At 36.2% G+C, this 21,673-nt stretch overlaps 1 protein-coding gene and 1 non-coding gene across 4 annotated transcripts in view; both read left to right on the top strand.

Annotated features, from left to right (window-relative positions):
* PLA2G7 (phospholipase A2 group VII) overlaps nt 1-17,163 on the top strand; it is a 62,234-nt gene extending 45,071 nt beyond the window's left edge. For all 3 annotated transcript variants that reach the window (XM_053709606.1, XM_053709607.1, XM_053709605.1), the window contains 5 exons: nt 238-351; nt 2,537-2,628; nt 9,100-9,270; nt 10,537-10,685; nt 15,926-17,163. In XM_053709606.1, coding sequence (XP_053565581.1) covers nt 238-351; nt 2,537-2,628; nt 9,100-9,270; nt 10,537-10,685; nt 15,926-16,032 — 633 coding nt within the window. In that variant the 3' untranslated portion in view covers nt 16,033-17,163. The remainder of the gene's footprint in view (nt 1-237; nt 352-2,536; nt 2,629-9,099; nt 9,271-10,536; nt 10,686-15,925) is intronic.
* LOC128658582 (U6 spliceosomal RNA) lies at nt 12,150-12,257 on the top strand. Its single transcript, XR_008402256.1, has one exon. It is a non-coding gene; the product is annotated as a U6 spliceosomal RNA (small nuclear RNA).
* Nucleotides 17,164-21,673: the final 4,510 nt, after the last annotated feature.

The raw sequence follows: 21,673 nt of genomic DNA, 5'->3' as shown, positions 1-21,673 counted from the left end.
TTGAAAAATGTATATGTCAGTTCCTCTTTTGTTGTAACTGTAAATATTATAAAACATATCCAACACTTTATGGGACAGATTCACTACAGTGTGATACTGGTTCATATTAACATTAGATTAGGCTGCAGTGCCTCACGTAACGTATTGTGTAATCCATACATTTGCCTTTGAACACTGGTCACTGATGTATATTTTATGTGTTTTTAGGTCACTGATGTATATTTTATGTGTTTTTAGGTCCAGCAAAGAACCGATGAATGTTTAAAGGCTTTAGACATTCTATTTGAAATTAATGCTGGAAAACAAGTGAATAACGTATTATCTTCCAACTTTGATTGGAGTTTACTTAAGGTAAGATAACAATGCTTGAATTTTTGAAAATATTTTGGGCCCTGTTTATCAAACGGCGAATCAGAAAAGTTCTTAGATTGTGCAGGTCCGCCCCCTGCTGTTATGTGAGAGCAGGGCCTGTCAATCTCCCAAGAAGAAACTTAGGGGCCGATTTATCATTGGCCTGCCTGACATGATCCGCTCAGTAGATCATGTCCGACAGACATCGATGAATGCCGACAGCATACGCTGTCAGCATTTATCATTACACAAGCAGTCCACTAGAACTGCTTGTGCAATGCCGCCCCCTGCAGATTCGCGGCCAATTGGCCACTACCAGGGGGTGTCAATCAGCCCAATCGTATAGGATCGGGCGGATTGATGTCCGCAGTTTTAGAGCAGGTGGACAAGATATAGAGCAACTGTCTTTAGACCGCTGCTTCATTACTGCTGTTCATCAAGCTCCATTTGCAGCTTGATAATTCGGCCCCAAAGGGTCAGATTACAAGTGGAGCACTATTTAACGCTCCCAATCGAGCATTAACTGCACTAGAAGTAATCTTTTTGCGTGCGTCGGGTTGCACTCATAATATGAGTTGAAAGTAAACTGTTTTCACTAACCTGACGAGCACAAAAAAAAACTTAGAATATCACGTGCACATTCACGTATACCCCCATAGAAGCTTGCACACAAACCCGTTCACATATTCTCATGTGCTCTAACCCGAAATGGAAATATGATTAGTTCAAATTACAATGAATATGTTCTATTTATTCAGAAATATATATTACTACATATATCTGATAGTATTTTTGAACAATAAAGATTTATACCTATATATAGATGAGTGTGTGTATATGTATATGTGTGTATATATATATATATATATATATATATATGTGTGTATGTATTTATAAATACATAGAACCTATTTTGCTATGTGCAGAACATTGGAATGTGAAATATTTAAAGTAAATACACAGTATAACACTTTATTACATATGAATATTGCATAAATATACTTTTACATGTTTTCATCTACTTAACTGCAAAGAGCTCCAATGCACTTATGTATATGTCTTGTTTGTCTACATATGTATTGATGTGTTTTCATGTGTATATGTCTGTAAATACATATATACACATATAAATACATAAATATATAAGTACACACACACATACATATATATATATATATATATATATATATATATATATATATATATACACACACACATCTTTAGAGATGTATATGCATGTATGTATCTCTATGTTAAAACCATTTGCATACATATTCCTGTATGTGAATAACATCGGAATGTGAAATATTCATGTTTTCATGTAGGGATAGCGCATATGAGAATATGCGATTGGGTTTGCATGAGAGTAAGGTGTCCCCCCCCCCCCACACACACACACACTTTTTTTGCTCCATTGACTTCTATAGGGGAATATGTTAACGCGCACGCAATATTCTAACTTTAGCTTTTTGCGCTCATCCTGTTATTGCGCAAGCGAAAACAGTTTACTTTTAAATCATAAAACAAGAGCTACACTTGTAATCTAGGGTCAGCAATTAAAAAATCACATTTGAACAAGTAATTTTTGCATTAGAATACCATATATCATATATTTTATTAATCAATCTTTCCTACTTTAAAGGGATACTAAACCCAAATTTCCTCTTACATGATTCAGACAGAGCATGCAATTTTAAGCAACTTTCTAATTTACTACTATTATAATTCTTTTTTTTCTTCGCTATCTTGGTATCTTTATTTGAAAAAGCAGGAATGTAACGCTTACAAGCCGGCCCATCTTTGGTTCAGCACCTGGAAAGCGCTTGCTGATTGGTTGCTAAATGTAGCCACCAATCAGCAGGTGCTACCCAGGGTGCTGAACCAAAAATAGTCTGGCTTGTAAGCTTACATTAAAGATACCAAGATAGTGAAGAGAAATTGATAATAGGAGTAAATTAGAAAGTTGCTTAAAATTACATGCTCTATCTGAATCCTGAAAGAAAATATTTGGGTTCAGCATCCCTTTAATCTTTACAGGCATTTTATTTTTGCAAAAATATCCTGAAATTCTAAGTGACATCATCATAAAAAGAAATTGAAAATAAGTAACTAATTAGTTAGAAGAAGTAAATGGTTCCTGGGTTCAGTTGATTATGCACCACTAACTGTTATATTTTAACTTAAGGACTCTATCGATGTCCAGAGGGTAGCGGCTGCTGGTCACTCTTTTGGGGCAGCTTCAGCAATCAAAGTGCTTGGTAGAGATTCACGATTTAGGTAAGCAACAGAATTCTTTATTTTATTTTTAGTATATACGAGTTAAAATTGCTCTTAGCTGTTAAATGGTTAATTTGATGACGCAATAAATGTGCTTAGCAAAATATTTGTTAGTATTAGTGAAACAGCAGTATGTTCTTTAGCACTATACAAGAGGTTTTCACTGATTATATAATGGAATACAGAATATTTGTGTGAGTATTAGTGAAACAGCAGTATGTACTCTAGCACTATACAAGAGGTTTTCACTGATTATATAATGGAATACAGAATATTTGTGTGAGTATTAGTGAAACAGCAGTATGTTCTCTAGCACTATACAAGAGGTTTTCACTGATTATGTAATGGAATACAGAATATTTGTTAGTATTAGTGAAACAGCAGTATGTTCTCTAGCACTATACAAGAGGTTTTCACTGATTATGTAATGGAATACAGAATATTTGTTAGTATTAGTGAAACAGCAGTATGCTCTCTAGCACTATACAAGAGGTTTTCACTGATTATATAATGGAATACAGAATATTTGTGAGTATTAGTGAAACAGCAGTATGTTCTCTAGCACTATACAAGAGGTTTTCACTGATTATATAATGGAATACAGAATATTTGTGAGTATTAGTGAAACAGCAGTATGTTCTTTAGCACTATACAAGAGGTTTTCACTGATTATATAATGGAATACAGAATATTTGTGTATTAGTGAAACAGCAGTGTGTTCTCTAGCACTATACAAGAGGTTTTCGCTGATTATATAATGGAAAACAGAATATTTGTGTATTAGTGAAACAGCAGTATGTTCTCTAGCACTATACAAGAGGTTTTCACTGATTATATAATGGAATACAGAATATTTGTGTATTAGTGAAACAGCAGTATGTTCTTTAGCACTATACAAGAGGTTTTCACTGACTATATTATGGAATACAGAATATTTGTGCGTATTAGTGAAACAGCAGTATGTTCTCTAGCACTATACAAGAGGTTTTCACTGATTATATAATGGAATACAGAATATTTGTGTATTAGTGAAACAGCACTATGTTTAGCACTATACAAGAGGTTTTCACTGATTATATAATGGAATACAAAATATTTGTGCGTATTAGTGAAACAGCAGTATGTTCTCTAGCACTATACAAGAAGTTTTCACTGATTATATAATGGAATACAGAATATTTGTGTATTAGTGAAACAGCAGTATATTCTCTAGCACTATACAAGAGGTTTTCACTGATTATATTATGGAATACAGAATATTTGTGTGAGTATTAGTGAAACAGCAGTATGTTCTTTAGCACTATACTAGAGGTTTTCACTGATTATATAATGGAATACAGAATATTTGTTAGTATTAGTGAAACAGCAGTATGTTCTTTAGCACTATACTAGAGGTTTTCACTGACTATATTATGGAATACAGAATATTTATCTGAGTATTAGTGAAACAGTAGTATGTTCTCTAGCACTATACAAGAGGTTTTCACTGATTATATAATGGAATACAGAATATTTGTGTGAGTATTAGTGAAATAGCAGTATGTTCTCTAGCACTATACAAGAAGTTTTCACTGATTATAGTATGGAATACAGAATATTTGTGTATTAGTGAAACAGCAGTATATTCTCTAGCACTATACAAGAAGTTTTCACTGATTATATAATGGAATACAGAATATTTGTGAGTATTAGTGAAACAGCAGTATGTTCTTTAGCACTGATTATATTATGGAATACAGAATATTTGTGTGAGTATTGGTGAAACAGCAGTATGTTCTTTAGCACTATACTAGAGGTTTTCACTGATTATATAATGGAATACAGAATATTTGTGTATTAGTGAAACAGCAGTATGTTCTTTAGCACTATACAAGAGGTTTTCACTGACTATATTATGGAATACAGAATATTTGTGTATTAGTGAAACAGCAGTATGTTCTTTAGCACTATACAAGAGGTTTTCACTGACTATATTATGGAATACAGAATATTTGTGTATTAGTGAAACAGCAGTATGTTCTTTAGCACTATACAAGAGGTTTTCACTGATTATATAATGGAATACAAAATATTTGTGCGTATTAGTGAAACAGCAGTATGTTCTCTAGCACTATACAAGAAGTTTTCACTGATTATATAATGGAATACAGAATATTTGTGTATTAGTGAAACAGCAGTATTTTTAGCACTATACAAGAGGTTTTCACTGATTATATAATGGAATACAAAATATTTGTGCGTATTAGTGAAACAGCAGTATGTTCTCTAGCACTATACAAGAGGTTTTCACTGATTATATTATGGAATACAGAATATTTGTTAGTATTAGTGAAACAGCAGTATGTTCTCTAGCACTATACAAGAGGTTTTCACTGATTATATAATGGAATACAGGATATTTGTTAGTATTAGTGAAACAGCAGTATGTTCTCTAGCACTATACAAGAGGTTTTCACTGATTATATAATGGAATACAGAATATTTGTGTATTAGTGAAACAGCAGAATGTTCTCTAGCACTATACAGGGAGTGCAGAATTATTAGGCAAGTTGTATTTTTGAGGATTAATTTTATTATTGAACAACAACCATGTTCTCAATGAACCCAAAAAACTCATTAATATCAAAGCTGAATAGTTTTGGAAGTAGTTTTTAGTTTGTTTTTAGTTATAGCTATTTTAGGGGGATATCTGTGTGTGCAGGTGACTATTACTGTGCATAATTATTAGGCAACTTAACAAAAAACAAATATATACCCATTTCAATTATTTATTTTTACCAGTGAAACCAATATAACATCTCAACATTCACAAATATACATTTCTGACATTCAAAAACAAAACAAAAACAAATCAGTGACCAATATAGCCACCTTTCTTTGCAAGGACACTCAAAAGCCTGCCATCCATGGATTCTGTCAGTTTTTGATCTGTTCACCATCAACATTGCGTGCAGCAGCAACCACAGCCTCCCAGACACTGTTCAGAGAGGTGTACTGTTTTCCCTCCTTGTAAATCTCACATTTGATGATGGACCACATGTTCTCAATGGGGTTCAGATCAGGTGAACAAGGAGGCTATGTCATTAGATTTTCTTCTTTTATACCCTTTCTTGCCAGCCACGCTGTGGAGTACTTGGACGCGTGTGATGGAGCATTGTCCTGCATGAAAATCATGTTTTTCTTGAAGGATGCAGACTTCTTCCTGTACCACTGCTTGAAGAAGGTGTCTTCCAGAAACTGGCAGTAGGACTGGGAGTTGAGCTTGACTCCATCCTCAACCCGAAAAGGCCCCACAAGCTCATCTTTGATGATACCAGCCCAAACCAGTACTCCACCTCCACCTTGCTGGCGTCTGAGTCGGACTGGAGCTCTCTGCCCTTTACCAATCCAGCCACGGGCCCATCCATCTGGCCCATCAAGACTCACTCTCATTTCATCAGTCCATAAAACCTTAGAAAAATCAGTCTTGAGATATTTCTTGGCCCAGTCTTGACGTTTCAGCTTGTGTGTCTTGTTCAGTGGTGGTCGTCTTTCAGCCTTTCTTACCTTGGCCATGTCTCTGAGTATTGCACACCTTGTGCTTTTGGGCACTCCAGTGATGTTGCAGCTCTGAAATATGGCCAAACTGGTGGCAAGTGGCATCTTGGAAGCTGCACGCTTGACTTTTCTCAGTTCATGGGCAGTTATTTTGCACCTTGGTTTTTCCACACGCTTCTTGCGACCCTGTTGACTATTTTGAATGAAACGCTTGATTGTTCGATGATCACGCTTCAGAAGCTTTGCAATTTTAAGAGTGCTGCATCCCTCTGCAAGATATCTCACTATTTTTGACTTTTCTGAGCCTGTCAAGTCCTTCTTTTGACCCATTTTGCCAAAGGAAAGGAAGTTGCCTAATAATTATGCACACCTGATATAGGGTGTTGATGTCATTAGACCACACCCCTTCTCATTACAGAGATGCACATCACCTAATATGCTTAATTGGTAGTAGGCTTTCAAGCCTATACAGCTTGGAGTAAGACAACATGCATAAAGAGGATGATGTGGTCAAAATACTCATTTGCCTAATAATTCTGCACTCCCTGTACAAGAGGTTTTCACTCATATAATGGAATACAGAATATTTGTGAGTATTAGTGAAACAGCAGTATGTTCTCTAGCACTATACAAGAGGTTTTCACTGATTATATAATGGAATACAGAATCTTTGTGAGTATTAGTGAAACAGCACTATGTTCTCTAGCACTATACAAGAGGTTTTCACTGATTATATTATAGAATACAGAATATTTGTTAGTATTGGTGAAACAGCAGTGTGTTCTTTAGCACTATACAAGAGGTTTTCACTGATTATATAATGGAATACAGAATATTTGTTAGTATTAGTGAAATAGCAGTGTGTTCTTTAGCACTATACAAGAGGTTTTCACTGATTATATAATGGAATACAGAATATTTGTTAGTATTAGTGAAATAGCAGTGTGTTCTTTAGCACTATACAAGAGGTTTTCACTGATTATATAATGGAATACAGAATATTTGTTAGTATTAGTGAAACAACAGTGTGTTCTTTAGCACTATACAAGAGGTTTTCACTAATTATACAATTAAAAATAAACATGATACAATAATAATATTGAAACACAGAACTGAAGTATCTTATGAAACCCAAGGGTTATTATAGTGTAAACATTACATGCTTTAATTCAATAGAGCATGTCATTTTTATAACTATCAGCCCTGCAAATCTATGTTTTTAACTCCCCTCCAAGGAGAAACAGGCAAAGTCAAAATTATCCTGAGACAACTGCCTTAAAGGAATAGTAGAATTTTTTTTTTTTTTTTGTCTCTTAGGCAGCATTTGGTAGTCTTTAAAGAAATAGTCTAGTCAAAATTAAACTATCATGATTCAGATAGAGCATGCAATTTTAAGCAACTTTCTAATTTACTCCTATTATCAATTTTGCTTCGTTCTCTAGGTATCTCTATTTGAAAAAGCAAGAATGTAAGCATAGGAGCCGGCCCATTTTTGGTTTAGCCCCTGGGTAGTACTTTATAATAAATGTAGCCACCAATCAGGAAGCGCTGCCCAGGTGCTGAACCAAAAATGGGCCAGTTTTTAAGCTTACATTCAAATAAAGTTACCAAGAGAACGAAGAACAATTGATAATAGGAATAAATTACAAAGTTGCTTAAAATTGCATGCTCTATCTGCGTAATGAAAGTTTAATTTTGACAAGACTATTCCTTTAAGGACTACCAAATGCTGCCTTGGAAGAGACAAAAAATATCAAAATGATAGAATTTAGTAAAAAGTATGTAAAAAAAAAAAGACCAAGAAGCTACCTTGCAAAATAGGTCAATAGAAGCCTCAGGCTAAAAAGCCCAAGAAGTGAAAACGGACACGGTAAAATGGGCAGAAATCTGTCTAGGTAGAGGCTGACCCACCTCCAAGTAAGCTTTATTGATCAAAAGTTAGACCAAGAAGCCAAAGAAAAGGCAGGCGATTTCTGTCCCTTCCTGAAACCAGAAAAGAGAACAAACTAGCTATTAGTCTTTCTGAAATCCTTATAGTACTTCAAGGCTCTTATAATATACAAGTTATGTAGAAGCCCCTAGAATTAAAGGGACTTGAAATTCAATTTTCTTTTTTCATGATTCAGATAGAGAATACAATTTTAATCAACTTTCTAATTTACTTCTATTATCTAATTTGTTTCATTCTCTTGGTATCATTTGTTGAAGGAGCAGCAATGCAGTAATGGTTTCTAACTGAATTTATGGGTGAGCCAATCACAATCGATATATATATATATGCAGCTACCAATCAGCAGCTAGAACCTAGGTTCTCTGCTGCTCCTGAGCTTGCTTAGATAAACCTTTCAGCAAAGGATATATAAGCCAGGAAGGAAGCAAATTAAATAATAGAAGTAAATTGGAAAGTTGTTTAAAATTGTATTCTCTATATGAATCATGAAAGAAATGTTTTGGGTTGCCTGTCCCTTTAAGACATAAAGAAGAGATAACACCTTCCTGGCTTATATATCCAATGACACAGCCTTAAGAAAAATGTCAAATATAGCCCACAAAACTGCCTTATCCTAATGGGAAAAAAAGATAAGGAGAATCAGACATTAGATTGTAATTCAGGGGAAGGACCCTTAACCTTTACACCAGAGTGATCTGTATAGTGACATTGCTGGTATTTTATTTTGTTTCTCATCAAGCTTCTCCTTTAGGTACGCTAAGCTGGAGAGCCGTGCTGCCTGTAGTGTTCTTTGTAGTAGAGAACATCTGCTGCCTAACACAGTTTAAAGGCAGCCCCCCTCTCCTTTTTGTTTGTTTAAAAGTGTTATGTACAATTCCCATAGATAATGAACCTATGTGTAGTGCTGTGTATTATGCGGGCGCTCTACAAAAGATGATAATTATAACTACACCAAGCAAATAAGCATTATTTTCTGCTGATAGATGTGGGATAGCATTGGACGCATGGATGTTTCCTTTAAGAGATGAAGTCTTCTCAGCTATCCACCAGCCAGTGTTGTTTGTCAACTCTGAAGCGTTCCAGTGGGTGGATAACATATTGCTTATGAAAAGAATGGATTCCACATCGGTGGAGAGGAAGATGATAACCATCATGTAAGTACATTTTATATTTGCTTAGGAGCAGGAACATAAATACCACATTTTTATATTCATGATTCAGCAATGTATGACAGACGTTATGCCAAAATGCTATCTATTTGCAAGACACTAGATGGCAGCACTATTTCCTGCCATGTAGTTCTCCAGACACCTACCTAGGTATTTCTTCAACAAAGAGTAACACGAGAACAAAGCAAATTTGATAATAGAAGTAAATGGGTAACTTTAAAAAAAAAAATAGTTTGCTCTGTCTGAATTACTGTATACGCTGATTTGCTAAAAATGCTTATAGTTGGTTATAATAAGATTTGTGATTTCTTACTGTGCACATGGCTCGCTGATCAGACATTTTCAGTGACTGAATAAACCTAGTGTTAATTTCAACTTTTTGTTGCATCTTAAAGAGGGCATTTCAAAATCTATTTTTTTTTTTTTTTTTGGAAAACTCATGTTGTCCTGAATAAATCAATAGAAATTGTACTTGTGATTGAATAACAAATACATGCAAGAAATCCCATACAACTGTTAAGGGTAGTTCCCCAAGGCAGAGCATACTGTTATCCGAAATGTCACTGCAGAAAATGCAGGTCTGCAGAAAGAACAGGGCACGTGCATAAACCTTCATGGGAATTTAATTTTGTAACGCTGCGCCACGTCAGGCTTTTCTCGTCGTACAGTGCTGTGCTCTGGCTGCATTGTGTAAGTTTTCCTTAACACAGTGCAGCCAGAGCTGTTTGAAGAGTACAGTCAAAAATGAAGCTGCGGTGCAAAGTGGCAGCACATTGATTTTTCAACCCCTCCCCCTAGCCTTTCCCAGTCTGCAAAGCTGTGTAAGACATTATTATGAGCATTGCATCTTTTTTATTACTACATTCTTACTTTATAATTATGTAGTGTTAGACCAAGAGTAAAAGAAACAAATGTATTCCAGGGACATTCTAAAAACTTAGCTTTTTTTCTGCAACTAATCTGCAATGCAAATTTCAGTTGCTGCAATATATTAGACAAATTTAAAAAATGCTTTATACTCCAAATAATCATCACAGTACAATCAAGCTGGTGTTTTAGTGTAAACAGCCTAATTTAAAATTAAGATTTAATTTCAAAAGTGACCTGCATGTACATTATATGCTGTCAGCAATACATGTCTATAATTTCTGTTTTAATAAAAAATAAAATGACACTGTATCATGATTATGACTGTTTCACTAATTCTATTAAGCAGGATTTTGTTTAATTTTTTAATTTATTTATTTGTAGGGGAACTGTGCATCAAAATTTTCCAGACTTCACATTTTTAACTGGTTATTTAATTGGGAAACTATTTAAACTGAAAGGAGCTATTGATTCTTATGTTGGAATGGACATAATCAATAATGTAACTTTAGCTTTCTTGCAAAGACATTTAGGTAAGTTGTAATGTTTCAAACAATGTTTTGTTGTCTGCTGTTTAGCTTTAAATCTGTTACTTAGTAAGTGATCTGAAGACTAGACTGACTCTGTCAAACAACTAGACATGTGCGTTTCATTTCGTTACAAATTCGGAGCTTTGGACCTATTCGAAAATCCGAATCAAATCCTTGCCGAAATCATACTAATCCAATTGAATTTGTTCCGAAAGATTTGAATCGTTGGTTATTCGGTTTCATTCGGATGTGCGTGGCGCAGTTGTCTGACTTGATGTAAATAATATTATTAAATCCAAAGAACCACTAAATCGGTAGATAATGAGATTTAATTAAAATATGAGTGAGATTGAACAGGTAAAAGGTCGTTGTTGGACTAGTATGGTTATGTATTTGTATAACTTGGACATTTTTTTGGACCAATCTGAATTGACGTAACATAACTAACGAGTGACAACGAATCAATTTGAATACATTCTTTTTATTCAAATGAGCGTAGTGTTATATTCTTCTACGGACTTCTTGTCCAATCAGCTGATTCCTTTTGTTTTGTGGGTTGGATTATTGTCACAGTGATAGTCTTCTAGTTCAATAATCAGATTATTTTATGTTTGTGGGTTGGATTGAAATATTACATTTTATTTATTAATATTACAGTCCTTTTAACAGTGTAATAAATGTATTAATAATTTATTTTTTAAGACAAGATGAGTCCACGGATAATCTTAATTACTAATGGGATATTCACCTCCTGGTCAGCAGGAGGAGGCAAAGAGCACCACAGCAGAGCTGTTAAATAGCTCCTCCCCTCCCTCCCACTCCAGTCATTCTCTTTGCCTACGTTAGTGATAGGAAGAGGTAAAGTGAGGTGTTAGTTTTAGATTCTTCAGTCAAGAGTTTATTATTTTTAAAGTAGTGCCAGAGTGTGCTGCTTTGTTCTAGGGTGTAGCCGTAGTCCATATCAGTCTCTTCAGTAGAGCTTTTGGTGGCTTTAGAGCAATGGGAACTTGTGGGACATACTTCTCACTGCACCTCCCATATATTGAATGCTGTCCTTACCAAGAAAACCTGAGGGATATTTACTCAGGACTTTCCTTATATTTCAGGTCCATGGGAGGGAGAGGACCTCTTAAACCTGGAACTGCCTTGCTGTCAGGCAGAAAATGAGGTAAGTGCTGACTTTCTTTCTGGGGTGTGAAGGTAATCTAAGAAAAAGGTTAGACACTTTAATTTTTAATAATTCCTCATTAAATTTGGGTGTTAATTCTCCTTGACGTTTTAGGGGATACCTTGGATAGTTGAACGCATGGGGCTGTATGTGATTCATTGGCTCTCCTCCCGGCGGTTTATTAATAGCCGTCCGGGACATTGCTAATAAGATGGCGGGCTCAATATGAGAGTGGTAACGCCCACGATGGTCTAGGACTGACAGCTTCCCATTACATGGAGTCTCACACTGCAGCGGGGGTGCTCGCTTCGGCAGCACATATACTAAAAATTGGAATGATACAGAGAAGATTAGCATGGCCCCTGCGCAAGGATGACACGCAAATTTGTGAAGCGTTCCATTAACCAGACACGAGTCATTTTCTGGGGAACCATAATAGACTCCTTGTCCATGAAGATTTTTCTGACTGAAGTCAGGGAATCAAAGATTATAGATCCTTATCTAGCCCTTCAGCCCACTCCTCGGCCGTCGGTGGCTCAATGCATGGAGTTAATCGGGCTGATAGTGGCAGCGATGGACATCATCCCATTTGATCCATCTCAGACCTCTGCAGTGACACTTGCTCAGGTAACGGAACAGAGATTATGCAGACTTGTCTCTTCAAATAACTCTGGAGTAGGAGACAAGGGACTCTCTTCCATGGTGGTTGTCTCTGGATCATTTCTCCCAGGGGATGCCACCTTGGAGACTTCCGTTGCGGAAGGACCTTCTGACTTAGGGCCCTTTTTTTTTATCCAAATCTAGTTTTCTCTGAAGCTGACTGCTTGGAGATTGATGTCTTAAATTTTATCTAAGCAGGGTTTTTCTGATTCGGTCATGGAGACCATGATTCAGGCTCGTAAACCTGTGACTAGAAGGATTTTCCATAAGATTTGGCGCAAATACCTTTATTGATGTGAATCCAAGGGCTACTCATTAAGTAGGTTTAGGATTCATAGAATTTTGTTTTGTCTCCAAGAAAGGTTGGAGTAGGGTTTATCGACAAGTTCCCTAAGGGGTCAGATCTTGAATTTATCTATTTTGTTACTCGAACGTCTGACGATGTCCCAGATGTTCAATAATTTTATCAGGCCTGTGTTCAAACCAGTTACTCCTCCATGGAGTCTTAATTTAGTTTTATAAGTTCTTCAAGGGGCTCCGTTTGAGCCCATGCATTCCTTAGATATTAACTTGTTATCTGGGAAAGTTTTATTTTCTTGTTGCTATTTATTCTGCTCGGAGAGTGTCAGTGCTCTCGGCATTTCAGTATGAGTCTCCTTGTCTTATTTTCCATTCTGATAAGGTGGTTTTACGTACAAAATTAGGTTTTCTTCCTACGGTTGTTTCTGATCGGATCATTAATCAGGAGATTATTTTTCCTTCCCTGTGTCCTAATCCTTCTCAGATGGAAAAACTTCTGCATATTCCGGATGTGGTCTGTGCTTTAAAGTTTTTCTTACAGGCGTATAAGGACTTTCGTCTGTCTTCTTCTTTGTTTGTGGTTTTTTCAGGAAAACGTAAAGGACAGAAAGCTATGGCTACTTCTTTTTCTTTTTAGTTGAAGAGTATCATACGTTTCGCATAGGAGACTGCAGGGCAGCAGCATCCCGAACGATTTACGGCTCATTCCACGAGGGCTGGTGTTTGCTTATGGGCGTTCAAGGATGAACCTTCAGTGGAACAGATTTGCAAAGCTGCAACTTGGTACTCTCTTCACACTTTTTTAAAGTTCTTTAAATTTGATACTTTTATTTCAGCTGAGGCCGTTTTTGTGAGAAAGGTTCTTCAAGCAGTGGTGCCTTCCGTTTAGGTTGCCTGTCTTGTCCCTCCCGTATCATCTGTGTACTCTAGCTTGGGTATTGAATCCCATTAGTAATTAAGATGATCCGTGGACTCATCGTGTCTTAAAAAGAAAAGAAAATTTATGCTTACCTGATAAATTTATTTCTTTTTTGACAAGATGAGTCCACGGCCCGCCCTGTGTTTTTAGACAGGTAGTGGGTTATTTTAAACTTCAGACACCTCTGCACCTTGGCTTTTCCTTTCTCTTCCTAACTTTGGTCAAATGACTGGAGTAGTAGGGAGGGGAGGAGCTATTTAAGAGCTCTGCTGTGGTGCTCTTTGCCTCCTCCTGCTGACCAGGAGGTGAATATCCCATTAGTAATTAAGATGATCCGTGGACTCATCGTGTCAAAAAAGAAATAAATTTATCCGGTAAGCATACATTTTCTTATCGAATCGATTAGAAAATGAATGAATCCGAAATTATAGAACCGAATAGGTTCCAAAATAACGATTTAACGGATTATAATTAATTTGCCGATATGACGAATCGATCCGAAATTACGAATGATTCGATAACATTTTCAAATGAATTCGAATTCGGTGCGTCACGAATGTTACTGACACATACCGAATCAATTCAACTAGCCGAAAAAAAGAAACTAAAATTTCAATTGTGCACATGTCTACTTTCAACACAGATAGTACCCCCTCAAAATAAGAAAATATTTTAAAAATAAGGTGAATTGAAGAGTAAAACTAGGTAGACTGATATGAGCTCAGGACTGTGCACGTGTCTTTAGTACTCTATGGCAGCAGTGTTTAGCAACATTATTTGTAACTGTGCTATACAATTTTGCAATACACTGCCGTCATAGAGTACTAAAGACACGTGCACGCTCCTGAGCTCTTATACGGCTACCTAGTTTTACTCTTCAATAAAAGATACTATGATAACAAAGCAAATTTGATAACAGAAGTAAATGGGAAAGTTTTTGAGAATTGCATGCTCTATCAAATCATGAGAGTTTAATTTTGTCTTTAGTGTCCCTTTAAGCTGCTGTCCAGCTGCTCCCGTCAGGTGTTTCCAATAACAAATAGTAAACAAATGGATTTTTGTTAGCAAACACAATCCAATGACCCCTTAGCGAATATTGAAAATAAATAATTTTTTGTAACAAATGCTTCATCCAAAATAATTTCATTTGACCATATTTACCCTACACCCGCAACACTGGAACCGAACCTGAAGATTTATTCCATTGGAGATGTATATACTTTCTTCTTGGGAGAATTATTGTAAATTTAAATAATAATTAAAGGGACAATAAAGTCATAATTAGACATTCATGATTCAGACAGAGCATACAACTTTAAACAACTTTCCAATTTACTTCTATTATTAAATTTGCTTCCTTCTCTTGTTATCCTTTGCTGAAAGGTTTATCTAGATAAGCTCAGGAGCTGCAAAGAACCTAGGTTCTAGCTGCTGATTTGTGGCTGCATATATTTAAAGATTGTCATTGGCTCACCCATGTGTTTAGTTAGAAACTAGTAGTGCATTGCTGCTCCTTCAACAAATGATGCCAAGAGAATGAAGCAAATTTGATAATAGAAGTAAACTGGAAAGTTGTTTAAAATTGTATGTTCTACCTAAATCATGAAAGAAAAAATGTGGGTTTTATGCCCCTTTAATGCACTTGCTATGACCCTTTTGTAATAAGTTTGAATTGATTAATATTTGTTATAGAACTTGTTATAGACATGATGAATAGAGGCAATTAATTGATTTGCTTAATAAGTGAATTACCGGGCACTGAGGAATTGACAGAGCTAATAATAAAATAAAACAAATGTTTCCTGACACTTTTTTTCTAAAAAAGGACTTTTTTTACATTATCTCGTTTTTGCACTAACCTGTGGGTTAAACACAAAGTTAAAGTCCTGTTGAGGAGCGCAACCTTTGCAGCTCCTGAACAGATTATGGCTGGCGGCTTGCAGGGTCATGCAACAGCCACGTCTGATTGGCTGTGTTTAGTTTGGGAGCTGCAAGGCAAAACAATTACATGTAATGTTTGCATTATAATACATTTTAAAGCATAGGTCGCAAATATTCAATGGCTCAAAATATTGTGCTTGGAATATTTAGTGATTAATGCTTTAATAAAGGTCTTTTAGTAGAATAATTGGCTGCAAATAGCCTAAGAGAGATGTAGGGCAATGACCAATGTGTCTCCTTCTTTACACGTCCCAGGTCTCCAGAAGGATTTTAACCAGTGGGATGGTCTCATAGAAGGAGAAGGTGAACATGTCATCCCTGGTACCAACATTAATCTACCTCCAACTGAACTGGCTACATGAGAGATCTTCTAAGACCGACATCTGCACACTACCGTCATGTTGACTTGAACCTACCAATACCTCATTAACATTTAGTATAACCTGCTGGTCATAGCATTGGTTAGAGACTAGGTCCTGATTACCAGTTTGTTTTTAGACAAAAAGGGATGGATGTGTGTGTGTGTGTGTGTGTGTGTGTGTGTATGTGCTATGGAGCATCAAAGAACAAAGTGAACTGTCCAGAAATGAAGTATAAAATCTAATATTTAAGTGGTTGCATGAAATAGAAATATTTGTTTTTAATGTGTTATTGCTGGTTGACCAGGGTTTTGATAGTGTAGCATTTATACTGCTCTCACATTCAGTAAATGACTACAGTAGCATAAAACTCACAGAAAATACCTACTGGCCTCAGCACAATCACTCTCTATTCATATACAATAAGCACAACACATTGTTTTTGCAGTTGTGGACAACAAGTTATTGTATAATTGTGTCTGCACGTTCTCAATAACATAAGACGTGTACTGAAAACCTCTAGCAATATTAACACTGTACAGCTTCATCAGAACTCAGTGATCCGCCACAACGTGAACAAACTGTAAATTCCCATTTTGCTGAATAATGTAATAATAAAAGTGTCTTCTACTTAGATTAAATATACTTTCATCTTTTGAGTTGGTAAACTTTATACAGTAACCACAATTGTTGCATTTTTAAGTCTCAAAGTAAAATAAGAGAATTTATGTATATTGAAACAGAATTTGTACAGATTTTCTATAAAAGGGCTATGTAGGGAAACACAGCAATAGACACAAACTGAGGAACCTAGTACTGAGATTTTAAAGTTCATGCAAATGATCAGCATATTCTCCTATTAAAAATGTAAAAATATGTATATATTTTTTTTATTTAGTCATGTTTGATACATAAACAAGGAAAATTAAATAAAAATTTGAAGTAACATTTTTAAATAAATATCACATCAACTTCAATTTGAGGTCTTAAAAATTGGACATGGAAGAAAACCTTAGTATTTCATTAATATTTATCTGTATTATACTTCATAATTATGTGTTAATGTAAGTGCAATATCTTAGTTTGGATGGTTTGTAATTACATTTCCAATACTAATAAAATATTTTCTATAAAGTTTGTGTTGTTTTTTTTTTTTAAGTATTTTTTTGTGAGTAACATTTATATTTGGTAAATATATGGCAAAAAATATACACACATATATAATTTTATCCTTCATGTTTACTAATATTTTCAGAAATCCAAACAAAACTACTGCAATTGTGGTCAAGGGCTAAATTATTTTGTAAATTAGTCTTTTTTTTTTTTTACTGCAAAAGGTAATAAATAGAGTATCCATACATTAGATAGATGAGCACAATGGTATTTAAATTTAAGTTTAATATTTCTATTTGTAATTATAAGCAATATATATTGGGCTAAATTACAAGTGGTGTGCTAACTGTTGCGCACAAGCAATATTGACTCTTTGCGCATAACAGAAAGGGTATTTGTTGTAACACGATCTTAAGAGTGCAATTGCATTTTACACTCATCGGATCAGCGCGACTGAAAACCTTGTATAAAGAGTAGTGCTTTGAAAAAAGTTACACTAAACACAGTATAAATGCATTTAAAATTGCTGTTACACTCAAGTAAGCACCATATGATAAAAAATATGCATATAAATATTGAAAAAGTTATAAGGGTTAAAATGTTTAAGGTATATGACAAGGTGTTTGTCTGCAAAGGGCTACAATGTGTATATATACATGCACAATCATGTCTATATATATATATAGTGTAGCCATATTCCTCTAAGCACACTGAGCAAGGAGTCCACGTCTGGTTGCCCCTTTTTCCCATAGGGAGATTAAAGGGACAGTATACACTCATTTTCATATAACTGCATGTAATAGACACTAATATAAGGAATAAGATGCACAGATACCGATATAAAAATCCAGTATAAAACTGTTTAAAAACTTACTTAGAAGCTCCCAGTTTAGTTCTGTTGAAAAGGTAGCTGGAAAGCCCACTGCAAGTGGGAAATAAGACACTCCCCCTCCCCCTTCTTTTGCATATGAAAAGACCCTTTACACAAACAGGAGCAAGCTGAAGAAGGTAGCTGACGGTATTCACATAAAACTTTGGGGCTTGGTTAGGAGTCTGAAAATCAGAGCAATGTTATTTAAAAATAAGCAAAACTAAACATTTTTTTAAAAAAAACTTCATGGGCTATATAAATAGATCATCTACAAAACATTTATGCAAAGAAAAAATGAGTGTATAATGTCCCTTTAAATACACACAGAGAAAAGCACACTCACAGGAAAGAACAACTGGCTCAATACTATTGTTAGCCTGTTCTATGGCGATTTATCACCTGGGTGCAGCTTCTTTTAGCCCAGTAATACTTTTCAGAGTAGAACTTTCCTGTAGTATATCAGTCTGATGCCGCCTATTACGGTCAGTCCAGCGCCGAAATACCAGGCAATTCCTCTCTGAACAAGGAACACAGCAACCCCAGATGATCGTTTCAGCCTTCATTGGGCCTCGTCAGTGAGGTGTAGTCATATTTCTCTAAGCACACTGAGCAAGGAGTCCACGTCTGGTTTCCCCTTTTTCCCATAGGGAGACTAAATAAATATTACTGGGCTAAAATGCTGCACCCAGGTGGTAAATCACCATAGAACAGGCTAACAATGGTATTGAGACAGTTGTTCGTTCCTGTGAGTGCACTTCTGTGTGTGTGTGTGTATATATATATATATATATATATATATGTGTGTGTGTGTGCATATTTATTTGTGTTTTACTGCATATTTAAAGGGACATTAAATAAATAATTGCTTGAATGATGTATTCAGAGCAAAGATTAGCCTGAGAATAATTTGTACATGTATTTTTAAAAATCATATTAATTGTTTAAATATTAAAAAAATTAAGGTAATGTTAATGTTCACAAAGCAGCGAGCGCCGCCATATTGTAATTTAGGTTACCGTTTCTGCTGAGGCCAATTAGAAATGGTTATAAATGGCTTTCTAGAGTGTGCAACCAATGACTGTGTGGAATATAGCTGTGTCTGCACTTCCATGTTTTACATAAATTGGAAAACCCACAATATTCAGAATTAAATTACAGGAAAGGAGAACAAAATAAATAAAGTATATTGCAAAACTGTTTTACTATGTATAATTAAACAATTTTATATTAATATCTTGAGGTGTTTAATGTCCCTTTAACATTCAAATGTTCTTCACATACAGGAATGATATTTTTATTGTAAAAATATATTCCTATATATATCTGTTCCCGTCACTCTGTATCTGCTGCACCTCTCTGCGAGTCCCTTCATTGGCTCCTCATTCACATCAGAATTAAATTCAAAATTCTCACCCTTTCATACAAAGCTCTCGCCAATGCCGCTCCCCACTACCTATCCTCTCTAATCAACAAGTATACTCCAGCCCGCCCACCAATCCAACAATGACCTGCTCCTTACATCTTCGACTATCCCCTCTTCCCATGCTAGACTGCAGGACTTCTGTCATGCAGCACCTACCCTCTGGAACACTCTCCCTCGTCCTGTCAGGCTTTCCCCTAATCTTTCTTCTTTTAAATGCTCCCTAAATACTTTTTTGTTCAGAGAAGCCTACCACCCAACTCAATAATAATGTGTTGCAGAATATGTTGGCGCTTTATAAATAAAGTATAATAATAATACAGTGGGGCAAAAAAGTATTTAGTTAGCCACCAATTGTGCAAGTTCTCCCACTTAAGAGGATGAGAGAGGCCTGTAATTTTCATTATAGGTATACCTCAACTATGAGAGACAAAATGTGGAAACAAATCCAGACAATCACATTGTCTGATTTGGAAAGAATTTATTTGCAAATGATGGTGGAAAATAAGTATTTGGTCAATATCAAAAGTTCATCTCAATACTTTGTTATATATCCTTTGTTGGCAATGACAAAATACTTTGTCGGTCAAACGTTTTCTGTAAGTCTTCACAAGGTTGTCACACACTGTTGCTGGTATGTTGGCCCATTCCTGCATGCAGATCTCCTCTAGAGCAGTGATGTTTTGGGGCTGTCGCTGGGCAACACGGACTTTCAACTCCCTCCAAAGGTTTTCTATGGGGTTGAGATCTGGAGACTGGCTAGGCCACTCCAGGACCTTGAAATGCTTCTTAAAAAGCCACTCCTTCATTGCCCGGGCGGTGTGTTTGGGATCATTGTCATGCTGAAAGACCCAGCCATGTTTCATCTTCAATGCCCTTGCTGATGGAAGAAGGTTTCCACTCAAAATCTCACGATACATGGCCCCATTCATTCTTTAATGTACACGGATCAGTAGTCCTGTTCCCTTTGCAGAGAAACAGCCCCAAATCATGATGTTGCCACCCCCATGCTTCACAGTAGGTATGGTGTTCTTTGGTTGCAACTCAGCATTCTCTCTCCTCCAAACACGACGAGTTGTGTTTCTACCAAACAGTTCTACTTTGGTTTCATCTGACCATATGACATTCTCCCAATCTGCTTCTGGATCATCCAAATGCTCTCTAGCAAACTTCAGACGGGCCCGGAAATGTACTGGCTTAAGCAGGGGGACACGTCTGGCACTGAAGGATCTGAGTCCCTGGCGGCGTAGTGTGTTACTGATGGTAGCCTTTGTTGCGTTGGTCCCAGCTCTCTGCAGGTCATTCACTAGGTCCCCCTGTATAGTTCTGGAATGTTTGCTCACCGTTCTTGTGATCATTTTGACCCCACGGGGTGAGATCTTGCGTGGAGCCCCAGATTGAGGGAGATTATCAGTGGTCTTGTATTTCTTCCATTTTCTAATTATTGCTCCCACAGTTGATTTCTTCACACCAAGCTGCTTGCCTGTTGCAGATGCAGTCTTCCCAGCCTGGTGCAGGTCTACAATTTTGTTTCTGGTGTCCTTCGACAGCTCTTTGGTCTTCACCATAGTGGAGTTTGGAGTGTGACAGGTGTCTTTTATACTGATAACAAGTTCAAACAGGTGCCATTAATACAGGTAATGAGTGGAGGACAGAGGAGCCTCTTAAAGAAGAAGATACAGGTCTGTGAGAGCCAGAAATCTTGCTTGTTTGTAGGTACCAAATACTTATTTTCCACCATAATATGCAAATAAATTCTTTCCAAATCAGACAATGTGATTGTCTGGATTTGTTTCCACATTTTGTCTCTCATAGTTGAGGTATACCTATGATAAAAATTGCAGGCCTCTCTCATCTTCTTAAGTGGGAGAACTTGCACAATTGCTGGCTGACTAAATACTTTTTTGCCCCACTGTATATACAGTAGATGTATATATATTAATTTTACATTATATATATATATATATATATATATATTGTGACGATCAGGGTTAACCAACCCTGCACCAGTCACTTGTTTGGCACAAAGAGGGTTAACAGACCCTTTCCGCTTTCACTAATCTTTCACAGTCTAGCCACTACAGGCAAGCCTGTGATTTAGTTCAGTGGGTGTAAGGGTTAACTCTCTAGTCTGTCCTAGACTTAGAAAAAATGCCCACACTCCCCTTTAATGCCACCCACACTAAAGCTATCTCTAAGTTGCCACCACTTAAGATTAATTATATGGGAAATCTTAAGGA

This window comes from Bombina bombina, chromosome 4, assembly GCF_027579735.1.
Source record: "Bombina bombina isolate aBomBom1 chromosome 4, aBomBom1.pri, whole genome shotgun sequence".
NCBI classification, from domain to species: Eukaryota; Metazoa; Chordata; class Amphibia; order Anura; family Bombinatoridae; genus Bombina; species Bombina bombina.
Note: the sequence above shows the minus strand (reverse complement) of the source record. Positions and strands in the feature narration are given on the sequence as shown.